Source organism: Schistocerca serialis, chromosome 5, assembly GCF_023864345.2.
Source record: "Schistocerca serialis cubense isolate TAMUIC-IGC-003099 chromosome 5, iqSchSeri2.2, whole genome shotgun sequence".
Taxonomy (NCBI): domain Eukaryota; kingdom Metazoa; phylum Arthropoda; class Insecta; order Orthoptera; family Acrididae; genus Schistocerca; species Schistocerca serialis.
The window spans coordinates 632,070,910-632,096,925 of NC_064642.1; the positions used below are offsets into that span (position 1 = coordinate 632,070,910).

The 26,016-nt window shown below is 44.6% G+C and overlaps 1 protein-coding gene across 1 annotated transcript; it reads left to right on the forward strand.

Moving 5' to 3' along the window:
- The first annotated feature begins 1,097 nt into the window (after window positions 1–1,097).
- On the forward strand, window positions 1,098–26,016 carry LOC126482149 (peptidoglycan-recognition protein SC1a/b-like). The gene is made up of 4 exons (XM_050106126.1): window positions 1,098–1,101; window positions 1,230–1,340; window positions 13,466–13,683; window positions 25,514–26,016. Exons 1-4 carry the CDS (start codon window positions 1,098–1,100, stop codon window positions 25,916–25,918), a joined length of 738 nt encoding a protein of 245 aa, XP_049962083.1. The 3' UTR covers window positions 25,919–26,016.

Genomic DNA, 26,016 nt, shown 5'->3' on the forward strand with positions numbered 1-26,016 from the left:
CGTACAGGACTTGCAACATGCAGTCGTGCATTATCCTGCTGAAATGTAGGGTTTCGTAGGGATCGAATGAAGGGTAGAGCTACGGGTCGTAACACATATGAAATGTAACGTCCACTGTTCAAAGTGCCGTCAATGCGAACAAGAAGTGACCGAGACGTGTAACCAATGGCATCCAATACCATCACGCCGGGTGATACGCCAGTATGGCGATGACAAATTCACGCTTCCAATGTGCGTTCACTGCGATGTCGTCAAACACGGTTGCGACCATCATGATGCTGTAAACAGAACCTGGATTCATCCGAAAAAATGACGTTTTGTCATTCGTGCACCCAGGTTCGTCGTTGAGTACACCATCGCAGGCGCACTGTGATGCAGCGTCAAGGGTAACCGCCGCAATTGTCTCCGAGCTGATAGTCCATGCTGCTGCAAACGTCGTCGAACTGTTAGTGCAGATAGTTGTTGTATTGCAAACGTCGCCATCTGTTGACTCAGGGATCAACACGTGGCTGCACGATCCGTTACAGCCATGCGGATAAGATACCTGTCATCTCGATTGCTAGTGATACGAGGCGTTTGGGATCCAGGATGGCGTTCCGTAATTACCCTTCTGAACCCACTGATTCCATATTCTGGTAATAGTCATTGGATCTCGACCAACGCGAGCAGCAGTGTCGCGATACGATAAACCGCAATCGCGATAGGCTACAATCCGACCTTTATCAAAGTCGGAAACGTGATGGTACGCATTTCTCCTCCTTACACGAGGCATCACAACAACGTTTCACGGGGCAACGCCGGTCAACTGTTGTTTGTGTATGAGAAATCGGTTGGAAACTTTCCTCATGTCAGCACGTTGCAGGTGTCGCCACCGGCGCCAACCTTGTGTGAATGCTCTGAAAAGCTAATCATTTGCATATCACAGCAACTTCTTCCTGTCGCTTAAATTTCGCGTCTGTAGCACTTTATCTTCGTGGTGTAGCAATTTTAATGGCCAGTAGTGTAGACTTGCAAAATTAAAAATTATTATTATCGATTGTGTGCAATGCAAATAGACTACAATAGATATCAGCAGATATATCACCGGATCAGCATCCATGGGTCTGTGATATTGCCACCTTTTATACTGAAAACATACCTATACGTTAGGACCAGCTACTACAGAGAATAGTATGCCCTAGTAGTTAATGGAAAAGAACTGATCACTTTTTTTTAATGATCTTATGCAGGAATTCGACGTCGACGACCTGTGTGGGTGGCGGCGGTGATGCTGGCTGCCTCCGGCATCATCATCCTGGTCATCCTGGCAGGAGTGTTGTACTTCGCAGACTTCTCTTCAAGTAAGTTCCTAAGACAGACAGAATGGTAAGTTAAAATACTTCGAGTTTTTAGTTCACTCTGCACTAATGACATAATGTTCCTCTTTGGGACCAAAGGTGTCTGATACTTGAACTACAGCTGATTGCCTTTGCCAGAGTGAATGCTAACATCGCTACACATGCATTACATTGCACATCACTGTATCTTCATTGATGCCATACCCAAAGATCGATACATTTCATTTCAATGCATTTAATTCGTGCCACATACGGTCCGCCCCGATAGCTGAGTAGTCAGCGTGACGGATTGGCGTCCTATGGGCCGGGGCTCGATTCCCGGCTGGCTCGGAGATTTTCTCCGCTCAGGGACTGGGTGTTGTGTTGTCTTCATCATCATTTCATCCCCATCTGGCGCACAGGTCGCCTACTGTGGCGTCGAATGTAATAATACCTGACCAAGGCGGCCGGACCTGCCCCGTAAGGGGCCTCCCGGCTAATGACGCCAAACGCTAATTTCCATTTCCATGCCATATACAGGGTGATGATTACTGAACTACATGAAAAAAATCGTAAATTAGCTACAAACCATGGCGTGCAGACACTTTGTTCAATATATAAACGTCACTAAAGCTCCCGGGTGAAATTTTCGCTCTGCAGCGGAGTGTGCACTGATATGAAACTTCTTGGAAGATTCAGACTGTGTGCCGGACAGAGACTCGAACTCGGGGCGTTTGCCTATCGTGGGCAAATGTTCTACCATCTGAGCTACCCAAGTACGACTACGCCCCCTCCTCACAGCTTCCCGAGTTCGAGTCTCGGTCCGGCACACAGTTTTAATCTGCCAGGAAGTTTCATGTCACTGAAGATATTCGACTTTTGATTACGATAAGTTCGATATGCCTGCCGTCATTGGCGATGATGTGGTGCAGACGAATAGCGAAATTCTGCATGACCCGCTGAAGTGTCTGAACATCGATGCTGTCGATGACCTCCTGAATGGCTGTTCTCAGCTGAGCAGTGGTTTTGCCGTTATTACTGTACAACATGTCTTTAATATAGCCCCAGAAAAAGGAATCGCATGTGTTCTGATCAGGAGAATATGGCGGCCAATCAAGGCCCCTCGCCAGTGGCCTCTGAATACCCCAGAGCTAGAAGGCGATCCTCAGACTCTCTGGCTCCGATGGGGTCGAGCTCCGTTTTGCATGAACCACATATTGTCGAAATCAAGGTCACTTTTGATAATGGGGATGAAATCATCTTCCAAAACCTTCACGTAGCGTTCGGTAGTTACCATGCTATGAAGGAATATCGGACAAATTGTTCCCTGTCTGGACATTGCATACCAGACAGTCTGCCGTTGAGGCCGAAGAGACTTCTCTATCGCGAAATGCGGATTCTCAGTCCTCCAAATGCGCCAATTTTGCTTATTGACGAACACATCCAAATGAAAATTGGCTTCCTCGCTAAACCAAACCATACTAAGTTCCATCATGCCCCTCGATCAACCGTACAGTTTGCGCCGGCCTGGGTGGCCAAGCGGTTCTAGGCGCTACAGTCTGGAATCGCGCGACCGCTGCGGTCGCAGGTTTGAATCCTGCTTCGGGCATGGATGTGTGTGATGTCCTTAGTTACGTTTAAGTAGTTCTAAGTTCTAGGGGACTGATGACCTCAGAAGTTAAGTCCCATAGTGCTCAGAGCCGTTTGAACCGTACAGTTTGAGCGTCCTAACGCATATCGTTTTGACGCTTTAATTTCATGTAGTTCAATAATTGCTACCTGTACTTCGCTTGAAACAGAATAAGACAGTCCACGTCCGACACGGTTCCCCTAGTGGTGTTTCTACCACATACCTCCTGGGTTTATGTTTTCTTTAATCGCGTTCTTTAATATAAACTTGAAACGTGTAACACACAGGGAGTTCAACAGATAAAAATGAAGGACAAAATGGTATCGTAAGTTAAGTATGTAAGCCCAGATATTTCTGAAATATAAAACTGTACTATATAATCCGATTAGAGTCATGATTCATTTCGTAACTAGATAGGAACTGTAACATCTCTATCAGTGCAGGGAATGACAATTGACTCTCAGCAGAAACAAATGTGAAGTATTGCCAAATATATGACAGAAAGACTCTTTATTGTACGATTATACCCAGCTGCTTCGCTCAGGGAGTTGATTTGAGATTGTATAGTAGTTGGAATAAAGGAATAAACTAGAAACAATTAGAGGAAAATTTTTTTAAAATTGAAAACATATTCTAAGCATTTTACCATACTTGCTAAAGTATAAGAGGTAAAAACTTTTTATTGAAAACATGTTCTAACTATGTGATATATGTACAAATTTTTCGAATATCCTATTCGAGAGCAACCTACGTATAGTTGACCGTAAAGAAACAGAAGTCTTTGAGATTGATTGCCACAATATTTTAAAATTTACCCTTGCGCTTTGTTAATTGTAAAACTGTAGGCTACCCGGATCTGATATTGCAATCTTTTAAATTGGAGTGGCAGTTCAGAAGAGATCAGTTGTATTCTGGAGATAAAGAGCGTGTCTCCTTTGTACGTTCCAGTTATAAGTTTGGCTTCGATGATGTTATTCGATAGCTGTTTGACGATCATCCTTGTTCCATTACATAGTTTTGGTGAGTTGAGATTTCTGGGTAGTATGTGCTCGGAGATCCAATTGTAAGTCGAAGGCACTGTAATGTCATTTCTAGTACTTGCAAAGAGTTTAGAAATTCTGTAGGGAAGTTCACACTTTCCTCAAAGTTTACCGTCGTGTCGACCGATTTATGTATTTTCTCTTCACCGGGAATTTTGTTTTGAATATTAAAGTTGATATCGTCAACAGTATTATTTTAGTTGCCAAAATTGCCCTTTCAAATAGCCAGTTGTGAACAACGTTTGGAAAAATTTGGTCGATGAGTTCGTTTTCAGTAGTGTCTATGTTGCAGAAATCGCTGTTGAGTTTAATAAGGCCCGTCGTCTTGTCAGTAGTGTTGTTTCGCCTTTCGATAGCCGAACTTTCAGCTTTTTTTTTTTTTTTTTAGTCGCGGTATTTGTATGTGGGGCCGGAGATGTGATTTTTAAAGGATTTTTACAAAATGACTTCGACAAAATTTCCAATTGGTGTGATTAATGTCAGTTAGCTCTAAATGTAGATGAGTTGGAGAAACAACTCTCGTCTGCTGGTGCTTGACTTTGGGTTCAAAATTGGTTCCAATGGCTCTGAGCACTATGGGACTTAACTTCTGAGGTCATCAGTCCCCTAGAACTTAGAACTACTTACATCTAACTAACCTAAGGACATCACACACATCCAGGGCCGAGGCAGGGTTCGAACCTGCGACCGTAGCGGTCGCGCGGTTCCAGACTGTAGCGCCTAGAACCGCGGGGCCACCCCGGCCGGCTTGGCTTTGGGGGTAACGGGAAGTAATTGTCGAAAATCTCCTTGAAAGTATGAGTAGAGTTCCTCCTATCAATTCAGTTTTCTAGTAAGTCTTGTAAGGTTCTGTCCATGGCTTCGGGTGATTTTTTATGTGACATTGCGCATTTGTCCCAGAAGATAATTTTAGCTTGCCTTAGAAGTTCACCTCGTCCAGATGCTCTTGAGATTTTACATGCCGGGAATTGTTCTTCGGCTACATTCAACGGTATGTGTAGGGCATAATGGGCACTTCGTCCCGCCCTTCCATAAGTGTGGCTGCAATGCCGGATGATGCCAGTACAAGTGCGATGTGTTGTTTAGCACTTCTTTCCACCAGCAGTAGCTTTATTAAAAACGTTTTCCCGGTGCCGCCTCGTGCGTCCAAGTAAATAATTCCGCCAGTGTTTTTGTCGATCAGGTTCATGATAACGGGGTGAATTTCCTTTTGATTGTTATTGAGGAGTGGTTTGTTGTGAGCAATGCATTGAAGTAGTTCGTTGAAGTTGTAGCCTTTTCCCTTGTGATTTCAAAGTTTAGCACACTGATAGCGTTTTTTCGTTGTGCTTGCATCCCAATTTGAACTAAGGTCTCGTTGTTTGTTGCTAAACATTTATCTTAATAGACGAATGACTGTTTCATTGGAGATGTCGTCGTTAATTCGATGGTCAGTTCAGGATAAGTTTGCCGGATTTGTTACGGTATGTCATCACTCGTACTTTCTTTGAAGGGGCCACACAGCTGTTTTGGATTCGACCGGTTTCGTGTTGTTCAGCAGAGTGAGGCTTCAACCAGTGATTGTTGTTTTCCAGTAGTCCTAAGCGTTGGCATACTTCTCTGTACGTCTGACATAGGTAACCGTCAACAGTCTTGAGAACTGCGAGATCTGTTGGTCCCCGTATTGCGTGTAGGCTATATCCGGACATAGAAACATTCGGCGTTGTTCGGACGTAGTGTCTACTCGGCCTGGTGCGCCAGTTTTTTGATTCGTTCTTGATGTTCTGCTGGAATTTCTTGTTTTCGTCGTTGAAAGATTTTTATTGTTGCGTTCCACGTATAATAGGTAGGGCGTCGACATTTAATAATGTTTTCGAGAATGGATGCGTTTGGCATAATTGGTAAAAAACTGCTACTGTTGTATTCTGAGGTACTTCGCTTGTGCAGTTTTTCTGGCAGTGTTTTTTGTAAAGTAAACTCTCAGTCCATTCTCCAAAACTACTGCTAGATGTTGCTCAGTTGGTTCGCGTTCGTGTGGTTGCTCCTACGACACGGCTCTCTGTATCGCTGAGGCACACAAGCCTCCCCACCAACGACAATGCCATATATTTTAAATTATTCATTTATTTATTGACTTTCTCAGTTATTATTTCTTTGCCCTCATGTTTATATAGCACGTAATAAAAGTAGGAGAGTGAGTCAAATGAAAAACCTTAAATTTGTAATAACAAATCGAAATTTCGCGCCGTTATCCTGTAAGTTGGTAAGCATCCTACAAACAGCGTGCAGAATGGCCTGTAGGTGGCAGCATTCTGCAGATGAATACATCCCGTCACAGTATCAGTATAAAGAAGGCCGCCCCACTTGCGACTTGCACCAATGAAGAACAGCTTTCTGTTATTCGGTTTTTGTGTAGTGAAGGTGTAAAACCGATTGAAATTCATCAACGAATGAAGGTTCAGTACGGTGATGCATGTTTGTCACAGCAACAAGTCTACGAATGGAGTAGGAAGTTCGCAAATGGTGTGACTTCACAGAACATTGCACCAGTTGAAGCCATAGTGAAGGACAACCGCCGAGTGACACTGAATGACACTGCAGCATGTTTATAGATTAGTCATGGGTCAGCACACCACATTGTGCATGATGTGCTCCAGTTTCACAAAGTGTCTGCAAGATGGGTGCCACGGCAGCTGACTCCTGAAATGAGAGAACGACGTGTTGATGCTTGTGAAGAACTTCTTCGGCGCTTTGAACGAGAAGGTGATGGCTTCCTTGCAAGACTCGTTACTGGGGACGAAACCTGGGTTCACTTCCACCAACCGGAAACGAAGAGAGCGAGCAAGGAATGGCGCCATTCCTAATCACCAAAATCAAAGAAGTTTCGAACAGAACCATCTGCAGGGGAGGTGATGCTGACTCTCTTTAGGGACAAAAAAGGCGTCATTTTGGAGCATTACATGCCTTGAAGGGACCACTGTCACCAGTGAATCATACACAGACCTCCTAAAAAAATCGTCTGCGGCCTCCAGTCAAATCAAAGCGACGTGGACTGCTGCCAGCAGGTGACCTTTTGCAACACGACAATGCAAGGCCCCACACTGCCCGTACAACAGTTGCAACAATCACAGACCTGCATTTTGAGTGTCTTCCTCATCCACCATATTCACCAGACCTTACCCCAAGTGATTTCCATATGTTTGGACCACTCAAAGACGCAATGTAAGGAAAGAAGTTCCGTTCTGATCAAGAGGTACGCCACGCGGTGCATGAGTTGTGCAGACTACCAAAAGAATTTTTTTCTAAAGGAATTTATGCACTTTGTAAGCGCTGGAAGACTTGCGTCGAGCGTGGGGAAGATCATGTTGGAAAGTGATACAGCTTTGTACCACTTCTGCACAATAAATAATATTTTTAAAAAATTTAAGGTTTTCATTTGACTCACCCTCGTAAAATTTAGTGGGCGCTTCACAGCGTCCACCATTGACTGAAATATAGCGTAAATACCAAGTCAGAGAGTGGGCCGTCCTCTCATAAGAAAACGTTTCCATCTACGTCTACATAAGTACTGCGCAAGCCAACGTATGGTGCGTGGCGGAGGGTACTCTGTACCACTACTGGTCATTTCGTTTCCTGTTCCTCTCGCAAAGATAGCCTCCGTACGAGCCATAATTTCTGTTATCTTTGTTGTCGTTGCGTGAAATTTGTGTTGGCAGCAGTAGTGTCGTTCTGCATTCAGCTTCAATAGAGTTTCCCAAAAAGAACTTCGCCTCCCCTCCATGGATTCCCGTTTGACTTCCCAGAGCATCGTCGTAACACTTGCATGTTGATAGAACCTGCCGGTAACAAATCTGGCAACCTACCTCTGAATTTCTTCGATGTCTTCCTTTAATCCGACGTGAAGTGGATCCCAAACACTGGAGCAGTACTAAAGAATGGATCGCCCTACTGTTGTATACCCGATGACCTTTACAGACGAGCCACACTTTTCCAAAACTCTCCCAATAAACAATTTACCTTTCCTACTGCAATCGTTACATGCTCGTTCCATTTCACATCGCTTTGCAGCTTTTCGCCTAGGTATTTAACCGACGGAACTGTGTCAAGCAGCACGTTACTAATACTGTATTCCAGCATTATGGGATTGTTTCTCCAACTCATCTGCATTTAGAGCTGACTGACATTAATCACACCAACTGGAAACATTGTCGAAGCCATTTTGTATCCTCCTACAATCAGACTTCATCATTGTCAACAAACAGCCACAGACTGCTGCTCACCCTGTCCGTCAGATTATTTGTGTACGTAGAGAATTACAGTGGTCATGTCACACTTTCCTGGGGCACTCCTGACGTGACCCAAGTGTCTGATGAGCTCTGGCCGTCGAGTACAGTATTCTGGGTTCTATTACTTAAGGGGCTCCAGAGAGGCTCAAAATCATGAAAAGTTCAATTTTTACTTTTTTGCGTTTTCTGAATCTGCAGACTATTACCTTTTAATAGATATATAATTTATTCAATTCCGAAGACTACAACTATTTTTAAATTTTTTTTGAAATGTGTTCTACATGGGCGTGACCCACTGTGGCGCTGTTAAACTGCTGTCAAATGGTGTTATTATTAACGTCCGTGTTCATCAGGTACATTTTAGTGATGTGAGATAAAGTATGTGTTGTGGCTAACCCGTGATGGTTCAATATATATCGCTGGTGTGATTGTCGATTGTTTCATGTTTATTTACTCTGTCGTTATCTCGAAAATATTCGTAATTAATTCTGTTTCTTGTGTCTCTGTTTTGTTGAAGTATAATAATGAGTAAAAGTAAAGTTATTAGAAATCCTCTGAAGGCTTTTAAGAAAAGGAGAAATGTTGGAAAGCCAAAGGTATGTGTTATTACTGTAAACAATAAAGACGATAACCAAGTGAGTGAACCTAACCTCTCAAGTACACCTGCCCATAGCAGTCAAAGTGGGAAAGAAAATACTTCACAGAAGAAGCTTGGTTCAACGAGTGAAAACTATGAATGTTTTATGGGCGAATCGGATGTGAATGAAATATTTGATATGTCGGTTCTCAAAGGAATTTTTTCAAACTGTCTAAGATGTATTCATTGTAGTGAAGTTGGTCTGGAACTCTCCATAATAAAGCACGTAGGACTTGCTAGTGAAATACAACTGAAATGTGATAAGTGTTCATACATGACCACCTTTTGGAACAGTGTTGCAGTAACTGCAACTGAAGAAAATGGTAGCAAAATCTACGAACACAACAACGAGCGATGCTTGCTTTAGACAAGGAACGCCTTCGGGCTGCAGACAGGGCTGTAAAGAGTCTAGAAACACAAGCAAGAGTAAACAGGAGGAGGAACAAGAGGAAGCTGGAGGAGGTGTTTGCAGAGGATGAAGATAATCCATCCTATGGACCTGGAATGCACTAAAAAGTTAATCCAATCTTTGTCGCTCGATTCCCAAAACTTTTATTTTCTCATACTAATTACATGTTTTCTAAGGATCTTCCAAACATGTTTGTTTCAAACTTTCAGTAAATGTTACACAGTACCTTCTGCATAATTTAACACAGCCTTTTTCCAAAAAAACTGTATATTTTTGAATATATAAATAAAAAATTGCAAAAAAATGTTGTGGATTTTCATTACAATTGAAAAAAAAATCATCTTTAATAACTAAACTAAAATTTTGTAAAATCTCTGTGTTAAGTTGTAGCCCATATTCCCATAAATAATCTGTAAAAAGTTCAACTTCCTACCTCAAATACTTTGTGAGGAAAGATGTAATTTATAAGCGTTATTTTAACATTGCAAGTATAGGGCGTTCCGGAGCCCCTTAAGAAGTCTTCGAGCCACTCACCTCTCTGGGAGCGTACTCCATAAGTTCGAACTTTCGTTAACAGGCTGCAGTGGTGCACCGTACCAAACGATTTTCGGGAGTTTATAAATCTGAATTCCACGCATATGTAGCGTACAAGCACCACAACTAGTGGCTTCCGTTGCTATTGGAAGATTGGAGGAATGCATATGGTGTGTGTGTGTGTGTGTGTGTGTGTGTGTGTGAGAGAGAGAGAGAGAGAGAGAGAGAGAGTGAGTGCGCGCGCGCGCGTTCAGTGAGCGACACACAGGCTTGTTAGCGGCACATCGCCTGAGTAGCTGGATGTTCAAATGGTGCTGGTAAGAAACCGTCGCTATGGTTTGCCACTTTTCGGTAATTCGTTCGTTCGCCATTCACAACTCCGCATACTTTCACAAGCTGTCTATTAAATTGTCCTCACAATAGATGCCAGCCAGATATACCCGGATTAGAACCTTGCACTAAGGCAGTTTGCAGGACTGATATTAATCACTAGATATCTAGTATATGGATAATAAGTAATTCGTGGTTATGCTCAGAGACGACGACTGTCTAGTGTAGTTTATTTGTTTGGTAGGAAACAGAGTGGTCATTAGTTTGCGAGGCGAATATGGTTGTGGTGATAGTAGCGTAACCCAGGTCAAGATTAGGCCGAAATATGACAGTTTTGTTTGCTGCGTGTTAATCGAGTTATGTCACCGAATGAGAAATAAGAATTTTACCCATGATCGAAAGGAAATAATCCCATCGTTACGTTATTTTTTTTTTTTTAGGTGGTGCATGATCTGTAAGATATTCATAGGTCCATTCATTTCAGACGAGCGAACGACTGGACAGAATTACTTGCATTTTGTGGAAAATTTGTTTGTTGACCACGTTGGTTCAAATGGCTCTAAGCTCTATGGGACTTAACATCTCAGGTCTTCAGTGCCGCCGGCCGCGGTGGTCTAGCGGTTCTAGGCGCGCAGTCCGGACCCCGCGACTGCTGCGGTCGCAGGTTCGAATCCTGCCTCGGGCATGGATGTGTGTGATGTCCTTAGGTTAGTTAGGTTTAAGTAGTTCTAAGTTCTAGGGGACTGATGGCCAAAGTAGTTAAGTCCCATAGTGCTCAGAGCCATTTGAACCATTTCTTCAGTCCCCTAGAACTTAGAACTACTTAAACGTAACTAACCTAAAGGACATCACACACACCCATGTCCGAGGCAGGATTTGAACCTGCTACCGTAGCAGAAGCGCGGTTCCGGACTGAAGCGTCTAGAACCGCTCGGCCACAGCGGCAGGCTGACCACTTTGAGGACGTGCGTTGCACTGTACTTCCAGCATAACGAAGACCCTCCACATTTTACCTGACGTGTGAGGGAAATCTCAACCACACTTATCCTGATCGCTGGCTTGGTCGTGATAGTCACCAAGCTCGCCAGACCTTATGCCGTTAGACTTTTGTGTATGGGGTTGGTTCATCTGGTGTGTACAAACGGAGGGTGAATACTCGAGATGAACTACTTGGTCGCATAACGGACGCTGCTGCCCTCATTAGGGTACGAGTAGAAGCACTCAGACAAGCTGCACAACCGGCTTTCGCAAGAGTGGACAAATGCAGTGAAGCTGACGGTGGGATATTGGAATATTTATTGTGGACCGTACAACAGCTGCAACGTGACGCGTTCGATAATGCTTAGAGGTCAATGTCTTAACAATATTCTTCAATTGATGCTTTGTAAAAGGCATGTTGTGCTGTTTACTGACTGTTGTACATGTGTGTATGTGTAAACCTGGCAGTATATAGAATGATACAAAAAATAAACAACAATGTACCGGGTGATCAAGAAGTAAGTATAAATTTGAAAACTTAATAAACCACGAAATAATGTAGATAGAGAGGTAAAAATTGACACACATGCTTGGAATGACATGGGGTTTTAAGAGAACAAAAAAAGTTCACAAAATGTCCGACAGATGGCGCTGGACAGCAAAAACGTCAGTGACTGCGCATGACAATCGTATATACAAGGAGCTGTAATGAGAGAGAGAATCAGATGCGCCAGCAGTCGCAGCATGTTGACGTTACCTGAAAAGGCGCTTTTAGTGAAGCTGTATTATCAGAATGGGGAATGTGCTAGTTCAGCGTTACGATGCTATCGCCATAGGAAGGGGATTCGAACGGATAAAGATCCATTGTCAAATGCAGCTGTGGCGAGAATGATTTCGAAGTTCGAAGCCACGGGTTGTTTAGACGATAGACCCCGTAGTGGCCGACCGAGCACAAGGCGTAATGCTGCTGAGACAGTTCAGCAAGAAATGGAGACTGTAGCGGGTTCGTCTATGCACGGGGAAGTCAGCGCCCGTGCAGTCGCACCGGCATTCCATACACTACTGTTTGGTTGGCACGGAGGCGTACCCTCCGATGCTATCTGTACAAAATCCGTCGGCATCATGAACTGCTACCTGGCGATTTAGTGAAGCGGAGGGCAAGTGCGGTGTGGGCGTTTCAAAAGATGGCGGAAGATGACGATTGGTTGAGTAACGTGTTGTGGACCGACGAAGCTCATTTCACGCTCGGAGGGTCTGTCAACGCCCACAACTGCAGAATTTGGGCTACCGAAAATTCTAGAACTGTCGTGGAAACCGTTGCACGACGAGAAAGTCACGGTATGGGTTGGATTTACCACATCTACCGTTATCGGGCCTTTTTTCTTCGAGGAAATGCGTGAGTCTGGTTTTGTGACTGCTACCGTGACGGGTGAGAGGTACGCCGATATGATACAGAATCGCGTCATCCCCAGCATGGCTGATCAACACCTGCTGTAACGTACGATGTTTATGCAGGATGGCGCTCCACCCCATATTGCTAGACGCATGAAAGATCTCTTGCGCGCGTCGTTTGGTGATGATCGTGTGGTCAGCCGCCACTTTCGTAATGCTTGGCCTCCCAGGTCCCCAGACCTCTGTCCGTGCGATTATTGGCTTTGGGGTTACCTGAAGTCGCAAGTTTATCGTGATCGACCGACCGACATCTCTAGGGATGCTGAAAGACAACATCCGACGCGAATGCCTCACCATAACTCCGGACATGCTTTAAGTGCTGTTAACAACATTATTCCTCGACTACAGCTATTGTTGAGGAATGATGGTGGACATATTGAGTATTTCCTGCAAAGAACATCATATTTGCTTTGTCTTACTTTGTTATGCTAATTATTGCTATTCTGATCAGATAAAGCGCCATCTGTCGGACGTTTTTTGAACTTTTGTATTTTTTTTGGTTCTAATAAAACCCCATGTCATTCCAAGCATCTGTGTCAATTAGTACCTCTCTATCTACGAGTACATTATTCCGTGATTTATTCAGTTTTAAAATTTATACTGACTTTTTGATCACCCGGTACATTAAATGTGTTCTGTCTTGGAAGCCGTTCGGAACAGTGCATATATCCATATGAAACTTTTTGCTTCAAATGATCGTTTCTGTCACATCCCTGAAAACTGGCTGTTGCTCCTGGAACACCAAGTATATTTAAAGGCAAGCGAGTGGTTGCTCCCTCTTAGTTACCGCCTGCTTTGCTACTGCTGAGATCGGGTTCTATTTTGGTCTGGTAGCTGTGTGTGGAGAGTAATGTCGCTCTTTTGGCCTGTGCAGTTTGCGGGCCCGACGACGCGGTGGAGGTCTCGGAGGACGTGTCACAGGCCAAGTACAACTCGGAGCGGCACATCGTGCCGCACTCGTCCTGGAGCCTGCGGCCGCAGCGACAGGGACTGCAGCTGGCGCATCCGACGCCGTACGTGGTGGTGAAGCACACGGCGGGTGGGCGCTGCTTCGGTCTCTCCGATTGTACACCGGTGCTGCAAGCCATACAGGTGTGTTTGCTTAGTTTCTGCCAGTTCTCAGCTCCCTGCATCAATAATACGACACCGGGTCACACCAGGCCCGCGACTTTTGCCCGCTCCACATTAATAAGCCATACTGCTACACTCGTACACTATGTGATCAAAAGTATCCGGACACTTGGCTGAAAATGGCTTACAAGTTCGCGGCGCTCTCCATCGGTAATGCTGGAATTCAAAATAGTGTTGGCCCACACTAATCCTTGATGACAGCTTCCACTCTCGCAGCCAAACATTCAGTCAGGTGCTGGGAGGTTTCTTGAGGAATGGCAGGCCATTCTTCACGGAGTGCTGCACTCAGGAGAGGTATCGATGTCGGTCGGTGAGGTCTGGCACGAAGTCGGCGTTCCAAAGCATCCAAAAAGTCTTCTGTAGGATTCAAGTCAGGACTCTGTGAGGGGCAATCCATTACAGGGATGTTAGTGTCGTGTAACCACTCCGCCACAGGCCGTGCATTATTAACAGGTGCTCGATCGTGTTGAAAGTAGCAATCGCCATCCCCGAATTGCTCTTCAACAGTGAGAAGTAAGAAGGTGCTTAAAACATAAACAAATGTTCAAATGTGTGTGAAATCTTATGGGACTTTACTGCTAAGGTCATCAGTCCCTAAGCTTACACACTACTTAACCTAAATTATCCTAGGGACAAACACACACTCCCATGCCCGAGGGGGGACTCAAGCCTCCGCCGGGGCCAGCTGCACAGTCCATGACTGCAGCGTCTTAGACCGCTCGGTAATCCTACGCGGCAAAAACTGCGCTGTGACAGTGCCACGCAAAACTACAAGGGGTGCAAGCCCCATCCATGAGAAACGCGACCATCACCGTAACACCACCGCCTCTGAATTTTACTTTTGCCACTACACACTCTGGCAGATAACGTTCACAGGGCATTCGTCATACCCACAATCTGCCATCGGATCGACACGCTGTGTGCCGTGATGCCTCACTCCACATAACGTTTTTCCACTGTTCAATCGTCCACCGTTTACGCTCCTTATACCAAGAGAGGCGTCGTTTGGTATTTAGTGGCGTGATGTGTGGCTTATGAGCAGCCGCTAGGAATCCAAGTTTTCTCACCTCCCGCCTAACTGTCATAGTACTTGCAATGGATCCTGATGCAGTTTGGAATTCCTGTGTGATGGTTTGGATAGATGTCTGCCTATTACAAATTACGACCCTCTTCAACTGTCGGCGGTCTCTGTCAGTCCACAGACGAGGTCGGCCTGTAAACTTTTGTGCTGTACGTGTCCCATCACGTTTCCACTTCACTATCACATCGTAAACAGTGGACCTAGGGATGTTTAGGAGTGTGGAAATCTCACGTACAGACGTATGACACAAGCTGACCACGTTCGAAGTCCGTGAGTTCCGCGGAGCGCCCCATTCTACCCTGTTACGATGTCTAATGACTACTGAGGTCGCTGATATGGAGTACCTGGCAGTAGGTGGCAGCAAAATGCACCTAATATGAAAAACGTATGTTTTTTTAGGGTGTCCGGATACTTTTGATCACATAGTGTATCAGTATTAAACTAATGAGTACTATTACATATTTATTGGAAAACAGAAAAAGATAAATTACTATCTCAAGTACCCTGTTTTACACAAGGATGCCGAAAAAGTGTCTGAAGAAATTAAAGTACACTCTAAGACTAAAAACAGAAGAAAGAAAAAAGACAAATAAGCGACACTCCACGAGGGAATTATCCGAAAGCGATGGAAACCTACAGATCTGATGTATATTTCTAGACAAACAAATGATTAAAATTCAGAAAAATTGGGTGATGTATTCGAGAGAAAGAACTTCACAAAATGAACAGGTCAATAACGCGTTGGTCCACCTCTGGCCCTTACGCAAGCAGTTATTCCCCTTGGTATTGATTAATCGAGGTATTGGATATTCTCCTGAAGAATATCGTGCCAAATTCTGTCCAGTTGGCGCTTTAGATCGCCAAATTCTCAAGATAGTTTGAGGGCCCTGTCCATAATGCTAAAAACGTGCTCTAGCCGTGCGCAGGCGGGCGTTATCTTGTTGAAATGTAAGCCCAGGATTGCTTGTAATGAAGGGCAACAAAACAGGTCGTAGAATATCGTCGACGTACTGTTGTGCTGTAAGGATGCCGCTGATGACGGCCAAAGGGGTTATGCTATAAAAATACCATCGCTCTTGGTTGTCTGGCCGTATGATGGCTGACAGTTAAGTTGGTATCCCAACGCTGTCCAAGGCATCTCCAGACACGTCTGTGCTAATCTTCGGGACTCAGTTCGATGCGGGACTCATCACTGAAGACAATTATACTCCATTCAATGAGATGTGTCTGGAAACGCTCCGGACAGCGGAGTGGTACCAACCTGTCGCCCACCATCCAGCCCGACAACCAGAAGTGATGGTCTACGTGCCATTTGTTTTCAAAGCAGGACCCCTTTGGTTGTCATCCGCGACACCCTTACAGCACAGCAGTACGTCGACGATATTCTACGTCCCGGCCTGTTGCCCTCCATGGCGAGCCATCCTGGGTTTACATTTCAGCAAGATAATAACCGCCCGCATACGGCAAGAGTTTCTACTGCTTCCCTTCGTGCTTGCCAAACCCGACCTTGGCCAGCACAGTCGCCTGATCGCTCGCCAACCGAGAACGCTTGGAGCATTATGGGTAGGGCCATCCATGCATCTCGGGAATTTGAAGGTCTAAACCGCTAACTGGACAGAATTTGGCCCGATATCTCTCAGGAAGACATCCAACAACTCTATGAATCCATGCCGAGGCAAATAACTGCTTACATAAGGGCCAGAGGTTGACCAACGTAGTATTGGCGTGTTCGTTTCTGTGAAGCACTTCCTCTGAATAAATCATCCAATTTTTCTTAAATTGTAATCATTTGTTCGTCAGTACATGTACATCATATGTACCGATTTCTGTCACATTCGGATAAATCCTTCGTGGTGCATCGCTTTTCTTTTCTCTCTTTTTTTTTTTTTAGTGGCTCAAATGGCTCTGAGCACTATGGGACTTAACTGCTGAAGTCATCAGTCCCCTAGAATTTAGAACTACTTAAACCTAACCAACCTAAGGACATCACACACATCCATGCCCGAGGCAGGATTCGAACTTGCGACCGTAGCGGTCGCGCGGTTCCGGCTGTAGCGCCCAAAGCCGCTCGGCCACTCTGGCCGGCTTGTCTTAGTATATTACAATAACAAGCTTCGATTGGAAGCACTTTTATTCAGGAGATATATTATTTAACTAAAAGTTAAAATTTAAACTTTCAAATAATAGTCTGTTCATCCCACTGTTGCTCAGTTTTGTTTTCTGTGAATAATTCTATATAATTGTTTTTCTTGTCAGTTTTTGAGACATCGCCATAACCGACACTATGCAACCAAACGTACTCTTCTCACGTTATTCACCAAAATGAATCTGTTAGTCAGTCTATAGAACGAGTTATAACAACAATGAAAACTCTCGCACGTATTTATCGTTATCGCAGAGCACTGTTCTGCGTACATACAGGGTCTACAAAATAAAACTGATCCGAAAAAATATTTTCAGTAATAACGACACGGGACTGACCTTTGTTAATGAACATCACAGAAAATGCTGGAAATGACTACCGTTGACGTCAGTCCAGCGCTGTGCTCGATTTATCAGTGAGAGACACACGTAGCATCTTTGCTAGAGGGAAGGCAGCAATGGCGTTTTCGATCTTCTGCAGTAGCTCTTCTAGTGTGTGAAGATTATTTAAGTAAACCTGACCATTCTATCTGCTCCACAGGTAAAACTCACATGGAAAGACATCAAGCGATTGAGGCGACCAGGAGATTGCACCGCCGCTTCTGTCTTCAACTCACCACACAGCCCCAGCACAAGTTACGAGCTTGTTAAGGTGGTGTGAGGTGTTGCTCCGTACGAAAATATAAATGCAGTTCTTCATGCTTTTTGTCTGTAGCTCGTGGTCTTGCGGTAGCGTTCTCGATTCCCGGCGGGGTCAGGTATTTTTGCTGCCTGGAGATGACTGGGTGTTGTGTCGTCTTCATCATCATCATTCATCCACATTACCATTGGAGGAAGGTAATGACAAACCACCTCCACTAGGACCTCCCCAAATACAGCGGTGCGGGTCTCCCGTATCGTCCACTACACTCCTCGGAGTATGGGACCTCATCATCTTCTGTGAGTTGGTCCACATGTGGATTAAACAATTTATGGACTTACTGGTTAGCATTAACAATTTGGCGAAAGAATTGAGGTACGATGCGGACACTAGACATTGCGCTCCAAATAGCAATCTTGAGATCCGCGTTCTGATGGTGATTTTCCGAAGCCTAATGGCACTTGGTTGTTAGTTCGCACATCCTGGCAGACTGAACCATCCCTCATCTGAAGAAATGAAAATATGAGGATCCAAAAATCCTGATTACACTTCACTGAGAAAACACCAACAAGCGAAAGTTTTTCTGGACGCTTTGACTCGTGCACTACAGTAAATTTCTAAGGATACAGCTGCAGTTCGTTCTTGGCAAAGTTTCATGGTAATGTACATGTGCGTCAGTGAAAAAGACCAATAAAAAGGTGTTAGCATGTGGACGTAATATGCTGTTCCAGTCTCTTCTGTACCTAAGGTCCATCACCGTTCGCTTTGGATCCCTACGTAATTCGGTGCTCTCCGATACACACGATCGAACAGCGGAGGAGTGGTACTGAAGCGTCAACTTTAGGTTACAATATCTCCTGATGTAATTAACATTTTTCAATGCAACAAACGGCACTGATTACGTATTTGTTTATATGTTCAGATGTGCTAACAGAACGAACGGGGTTCCATTTAAAAAAAACGTACGTTTGTGTTAAAAAACATACTTCCGTGCATTTTTTTATGGTTTATATTAACCAATTACACTAGCCCTTCTCCTCACGTTCGGTCTGTGGAATCGATTCGTCAATATTTGATGTGGTTTACGAAATACATCCAGCGGTAACGTTAGGTGACTCACGCTATATATATACACTCCTGGAAATGGAAAAAAGAACACATTGACACCGGTGTGTCAGACCCACCATACTTGCTCCGGACACTGCAAGACACAAGCAATGATCACACGCACGGCACAGCGGACACACCAGGAACCGCGGTGTTGGCCGTCGAATGGCGCTAGCTGCGCAGCATTTGTGCACCGCCGCCGTCAGTGTCAGCCAGTTTGCCGTGGCATACGGAGCTCCATCGCAGTCTTTAACACTGGTAGCATGCCGCGACAGCGTGGACGTGAACCGTATGTGCAGTTGACGGACTTTGAGCGAGGGCGTATAGTGGGCATGCGGGAGGCCGGGTGGACGTACCGCCGAATTGCTCAACACGTGGGGCGTGAGGTCTCCACAGTACATCGATGTTGTCGCCAGTGGTCGGCGGAAGGTGCACGTGCCCGTCGACCTGGGACCGGACCGCAGCAACGCACGGATGCACGCGAAGACCGTAGGATCCTACGCAGTGCCGTAGGGGACCGCACCGCCACTTCCCAGCAAATTAGGGACACTGTTGCTGCTGGGGTATCGGCGAGGACCATTCGCAACCGTCTCCATGAAGCTGGGCTACGGTCCCGCACACCGTTAGGCCGTCTTCCGCTCACGCCCCAACATCGTGCAGCCCGCCTCCAGTGGTGTCGCGACAGGCGTGAATGGAGGGACGAATGGAGACGTGTCGTCTTCAGCGATGAGAGTCGCTTCTGCCTTGGTGCCAATGATGGTCGTATGCGTGTTTGGCGCCGTGCAGGTGAGCTCCACAATCAGGACTGCATACGACCGAGGCACACAGGGCCAACACCCGGCATCATGGCGTGGGGAGCGATCTCCTACACTGGCCGTACACCACTGGTGATCTTGGAGGGGACACTGAATAGTGCACGGTACATCCAAACCGTCATCGAACGCATCGTTCTAACATTCCTAGACCGGCAAGGGAACTTGCTGTTCCAACAGGACAATGCACGTCCGCATGTATCCCGTGCCACCCAACGTGCTCTAGAAGGTGTAAGTCAACTACCCTGGCCAGCAAGATCTCCGGATCTGTCCCCCATTGAGCATGTTTGGGACTGGATGAAGTGTCGTCTCACGCGGTCTGCACGTCCAGCACGAACGCTGGTCCAACTGAGGCGCCAGGTGGAAATGGCATGGCAAGCCGTTCCACAGGACTACATCCAGCATCTCTACGATCGTCTCCATGGGAGAATAGCAGCCTGCATTGCTGCGAAAGGTGGATATACACTGTACTAGTGCCGACATTGTGCATGCTCTGTTGCCTGTGTCTATGTGCCTGTGGTTCTGTCAGTGTGATCATGTGATGTATCTGACCCCAGGAATGTGTCAATAAAATTTCCCCTTCCTGGGACAATGAATTCACGGTGTTCTTATTTCAATTTCCAGGAGTGTATATTTGCAAGACAGCGCTTCTCTGCACACTGCACAACTAGTGACGCGGCTGCTGCAGATGCATTTCAGAAATGCTAGGAATATCAGTCGTCATTGCTCAACAGTCTGGCCATCCAGATCAGCTGATCGTAATCATTGTGACTTCTGACTTTGGGTTTATCTGAAAGAAGTTGTGTTCAGTGCTCCAATTACGAACGTAGCTGAAATGAAGGCACGTATTGAGCAACGCATTCTGAGCGTGACCCCCGAGACACTCCGACCTGTTGCGGAAAATGCTGTTTCTCGATTTCAGCTTGTGGGAGAAAGTGTTAGACAGCATATTGAACAGTGTCACAAGTGTAGCCCGCCCCGCCCGGTTGGCCGTGCGGTCTAACGCACGGCTTTCCGGTCAGGAAGGAGCGCCGGTCCCGCGGATTTGTGTCGAGGTCCGGCGTGCCGGCCAGTCTGTGGATGGTTTTTAGGCGGTTTTCCATCTGCCTCGGCAAATGCGGGTTGGTCCCCCTTATTACGCCTCAGTTACGCTATATCGGCGATTACTGCGCAAACAAGTTCTCCACGTACGCGTACTCTACCACGCAAACATAGGGGTTACACACGTCTGGTGTGAGACGTTCCCCGGGGAGGGGGGGGTGTCCACCGGGGACCGAACCGTACAATAAGCCTGGGTTCGGTGTGAGGCGGCGGAGGCGTGAAGTGGACTGCGGTAGTCGTCGTGGGGTTGCGGACTACTGCGGCTGCGGCGGGGACGGAGCCTCTCCGTCGTTTCTAGGTCCCCAGTTAACATAACATAACTGTAGCCTGCCGAATTAGTGTAGTCATGCACAGTGAACAGTACGTGTGATATAGTGTGCAGCTATAGTAGTCGTCGTATTGTGATTCACCTGTCATTAATAGCCGACCACCCCCCCCCCCCCCCTTTACGTAAAGATGACTACAGTGCCATCTATTGGTAAAAAATGTTCGCAATTTTTTTGTTCCGTGACGTTTCAATATGCAGCGAAAATTTGACATCTACAGCGTTTCGATATTGGAGCTTAAATTATGGACACCATGCATGGCGGTGCGTTTGAAACAGCGTGCTGCAATCGAGTTTCGAATTCGAAGAGCTCGTTCACAGATGGAGCACCGTCTCAATCACCAAGACAATGCTAGACCACACAAGAGCACTGAGACATCTACAACGATCTGACGCCTTGGGTTCACTGTCATCGATCATCCTCTATGAAGTCCCGACTCTGCGCTATCCGATTTTGATCTGCTTCCAAAACTTAAGAAACTTCTTCGACGAGGTAACTTTGGTAGTGATAGAGCGGTGCAAGCAGAGGTGAGGTTGTGGCTCCGTCAAAAAAGTCAAAGATTATACAGTTACGGAATCAACGAACCGGTCTCTCATTGGAAGAAATGTGTGTCGTCGCCAGGGTGACTACGTTGAGAAATAAATATGTAGATATGAATAATAAAGATGTAGAATGTTAATAACGTTTCTTTTATTTGAAAAGTTCTAGCAGTTTTCACATAAAACATTCGAAGGCATTACTTTTCAGCACGCTCTCGTACAATATCACTGAATCACAATTGGAATCAGTGAACTCGTACAATTACCTGCATTTAACCATTTCTAGGGATATGTAATGATGACATAAGCTCAGTTGTAGGTAAGGAAGGAGGCAGATTTAACCGTAGAATGAAAGCGTTTCATTTTAAACTGTCATTGTACCCGCAAAGAGAAATAATTCTGCATTCTATGAACTGAATGAAAGGCAATTTTATCAAAACTAGACTTATTCGTCTTCATGGAGTTACCGCGATCGTTACTTATAAAAATGTGTCCAGATTTAGTCTCCAGGTAGCTTACCTTTATTTCCATATGACTGTTTTATGGCGAACTGCCCATCTTCACATCTATTATAAAAAAATATTTTGTAATTAAAATTGGTTCAAATTACAAATGGTTCAAAATTTAAGTTCGGAAAGCTCCTACATTCTTAAGAAATTAGTTATAAGTTTCTGCAACGTACCTTATGTTATAGTTACAGAGTAACCTGTAGAGTGTGGAACTGAAATTTCATTTTCATAACTAGCCGTAGACTAACCTGCTGCAGCTTTATCCTTTTTTTTTTTTAAGAAACGTTATTTGAGCAACACCTCAGCGCTGAAAAGCCTCCTCTATTTGTAGAGACTGGACTGATGTAATTCATAACAAATGCTTCTAACATAAAACACTGTTGTTGTGTAATTTAATAGCATTAAAATATTTTAAAAGCATTTTGTAAAGCAATCATCAAAATTTCTTTGAGATATTTTTATATGTATTCCAGCACGCGAAACTTTTGTAGCGCTTGAAAGTGCCCCCTATGGATTGATATAATACTGAAAAGATGTTCCTAAATGTAACAAATGAAGCATTAATGACGACATTATTATTATAAAAACTGTAAAAGATACTGTTGACTTGTTTTAAAGCTTTTTCGAACTTTTTAACAATAATAATTCCCTCATCGACGTTACATTTAGGAACCTTTCTATCAATTGCATCAGTTCACAAAGGGCACTTTCAAGCGCTACAAACTTTGCATCTCTTGCTTCCCTAGAAGAAATATTTTAAAATTTTTTTGATAATTGTTTTATAAAGTTCTTTTAAAAATATTGTAATGCTATTAATTTCCACATCACTGTTTTATGTTATACGTAGGAACTTTTTTTTAAGAACTATATTGCGCCCGCCGGTGTGGGCGAGCGGTTCTAGGCGCTTCACTCTGGAACCGTGCGACTGCTGCGGTCGCAGGTTCTAATCCCGCCACAGGCATGGATGTGTGTGATGTCCTTAGGTTAGTTATGTTTAAGTAGTTATAAGTTCTAGGGGACTGATGACCTCAGATGTTAAGTCCCATAATGCTCAGAGCCATTTGAACCATTTGAATTATGAAACTTCCTGGCAGATTAAAACTGTGTGCCGGACCGAGACTCGAACTCGGGACCTTTGCCTTTCGCGGGCCAGGTCCCGAGTTGGAGTCTCAGTCCGGCACACAGTTTTAATCTGCCAGGAAGTTTCATATCAGCGCACACTCCGCTGCAGAGTGAAAATCTGATTCTCGAAGCATTTGAATTATATTAGCGCAGCAGATGTTTTGATAATTTGTGTATAAAGTTCATTTAGAATATTTTATTGCTATTAAATTCCACATTAGTGTTTAATGTTATACACAGGAACTTTTCTTACGAATTACATTAGTGCTGTATATGTTGCACCAATGAGGCTTCTTAAAAAAGTATATGAAGCCTCAGTAGACTAGTGTATGGGTAGCTATGACGGTGGACTTTCAATTTCATATTCGCCAGGTTACTCTGCACCTGTATCAGATGATATGTACAACAAATTTCTATTAGAAGTAATGTCTTAAGAACGCTGAAGCTTTCTGAACTTAAATTTTAAACCACTTGTAATATGCACCAATTATAACTACAAAATAATTTTTGAAAAAGATCTGATGATCGGCAGCTTGCCCGAAACCGGTCATATGGAAATAAAGGAAAGCGGTCTGGAGGCTGAATTTGGACGCTTGTTTTTCTTTTCTTTATGAAAGGCTGAAATGTTGATGCATTAAGTAGTTCTGAAAGTGGTGCTGATATTCAAGACAATAAAAGCGGGTTAAAAGCTGTGAGCTATCTGGGGAAGTTAACCTTGCATTACTGAGCAACTGTTTCACCAGGTATCGAGTGTAGCTTACCAAATTCCCAACCATACTAACATTAATCATAATCTTTTAATAGTCATCTTATGACAACCGGTGATATATATATATATATATATAAATCGGTTTATATTTGGACATTTATTTTAACATTGATCATTGTTCCGTTAAAATTTCAGCATATTAAACTTGATTCGTAACTAAACTGGTGCCTTATTTAGGATTGTGAAACTGCGAGTTTGTAATCTTACGGAACACATCAAATATGGAGCCAAGATTGGGAGACTGCATACAACACTGCATTCATAAAATAACACATGAAGAACGTTGAAACATATGAAAGAGGAAATTAACCACAACCAACCGATTCAATTTTCACCCAAAGAAGTTACGTTCGTAGCGCAATCCTGTCCATCATGAAATTACCACACACTGGTATACTAAATTCATAGTAACTCTCTGTGAAATCTTCCCGAAAAGAATAGCTGAGGGCTACTTTGATGATTACACCACATGCTTCACGTGGTCAACTTGGTTTACACAAAGAGTGTAACTCCACAATAATTTTGATAATTAAAATAAATTACATCGAAACGCAATTTACAAAAGAAAAACCTCGAACTGGTTGCTATCGTCTTACTATTAATCTGATGGGTCAAACAATTGTATAAGCACGTGGTACTGGTCTCACAAAGTACACCCAACGTGGGTTGAACATAAAGAAAAGTTGCTATATTGAAAAATATTATCAAGACGAGACGTTATATCTCACGCACATTCGCATTTAAGATTGATGATCTTAGTTAGAGTTACGGTTCATCAACACGTGGTTCCACTTTGCTCACAAAGTAGTGACAAAGCAACTACTGGACGATATTTTGAACTTCACACTCGAATTACACTGCGGTGCAATTTAAGATGACATAAGATATTTTACATCTAAACCTGAAACAAAGGTGATTAAATTTCCAGTTAGGCTGAACTTAAGAAATCTATTGTCCTACAGACTTAGCAGACACGCGCTTAGCCGGAGATCTTACCACTTCAGACGCTCGCCGCAGACAGACTGGTGTGGGCCCCTAACGAGGGTGCTTCACAGATACAAACGGAAGTGACCAGAGAGGCAGCTTCCTATACCAACATGACAAGGGACAGACAGGACCATACTAAGAATAGAAACCTCTTTGCTTTTAGAAAGCGTAGCTACCTGTTGCGACGTTGGTCCCACTATTCTCTAGCAGACAGGCTTGTCTGCTACCATCAAGCATGCAAGTAGAAATACATTTGCTCATTCATCCTTTCACACAGAAGGGAAGGAGGATGACAGTATCTTATCATACACAGCATATAAAAGAAAGCGGATGTAGGTTCTTTATGAGACTGTGTGACATGAATTACATATAAACTGTGTTTTAAAGTGTAGTAGTGTGACAGATCGTTCTTGTTTATGTGTAAAAGTAACATGTTCCACTGCTCAGTCTCCTCCCAGATAGAGTCAGACACACCACAGTAAATTTAGAAGTGGAATGTATGCCGCAAATGACAACAGATTTAAGAAATTAACATGAAAGGAATCCAACAGAGACCTTTCAAGGCAGCATACATAGATAGTGGATCCAGAACTGAAACTTGTGTCACTCCATAATTGCGTTTTTCCCCCCAGTCAAGAAGTCTTCCTTGTTCGCAGGAGCTGCACTGGCAGAAGTATCAGCAGCCGGAGATCTCCTACAATTTCTTGATCGACAGCAGCGGCAATATCTACGAGGGCCGGGGCTGGAACGGCACGAACACCAGTAGTAGTTTCGTGCAGAGCTGCAAAGTGGAGGTGGCGCTAATCGGCAACTACGCGGAGCACAACGTGACGAGGCAGATGTCGTCGGCTCTGCGGTGGGTACTGGACGAGGGCGTGAGGACGGGCATGCTGGCGGCCGAGTACCGCCTGCTGGCGCACAACCAGCTCAAGAAAACGCTGAGCCCGGGCCGCTGGGCGCTGATGGAGATCGCCGACTGGCCGCACCGGTGCCGGTGGTACTGCTACCGGGGCGTCCACTGCATCCGTCCAGCCGACGGCGACGACAGCTCCGGCCAGTAGATCTGCTTGTTCAACAATCCAATCTTGTCATCACGAAATATCATTATGTAACACAGTTGACAACAAACATGTAAATAAATGTAAACTTTCCTAGTAAA

Coding starts and splice junctions, on each gene's coding strand:
- LOC126482149 (XM_050106126.1), top strand. Junction 1,341..13,465: donor CTTCGCAGACTTCTCTTCAA/GTAAGTTCCTAA, acceptor TGGCCTGTGCAG/TTTGCGGGCCCGACGACGCG. Junction 13,684..25,513: donor CGGTGCTGCAAGCCATACAG/GTGTGTTTGCTT, acceptor CCTTGTTCGCAG/GAGCTGCACTGGCAGAAGTA.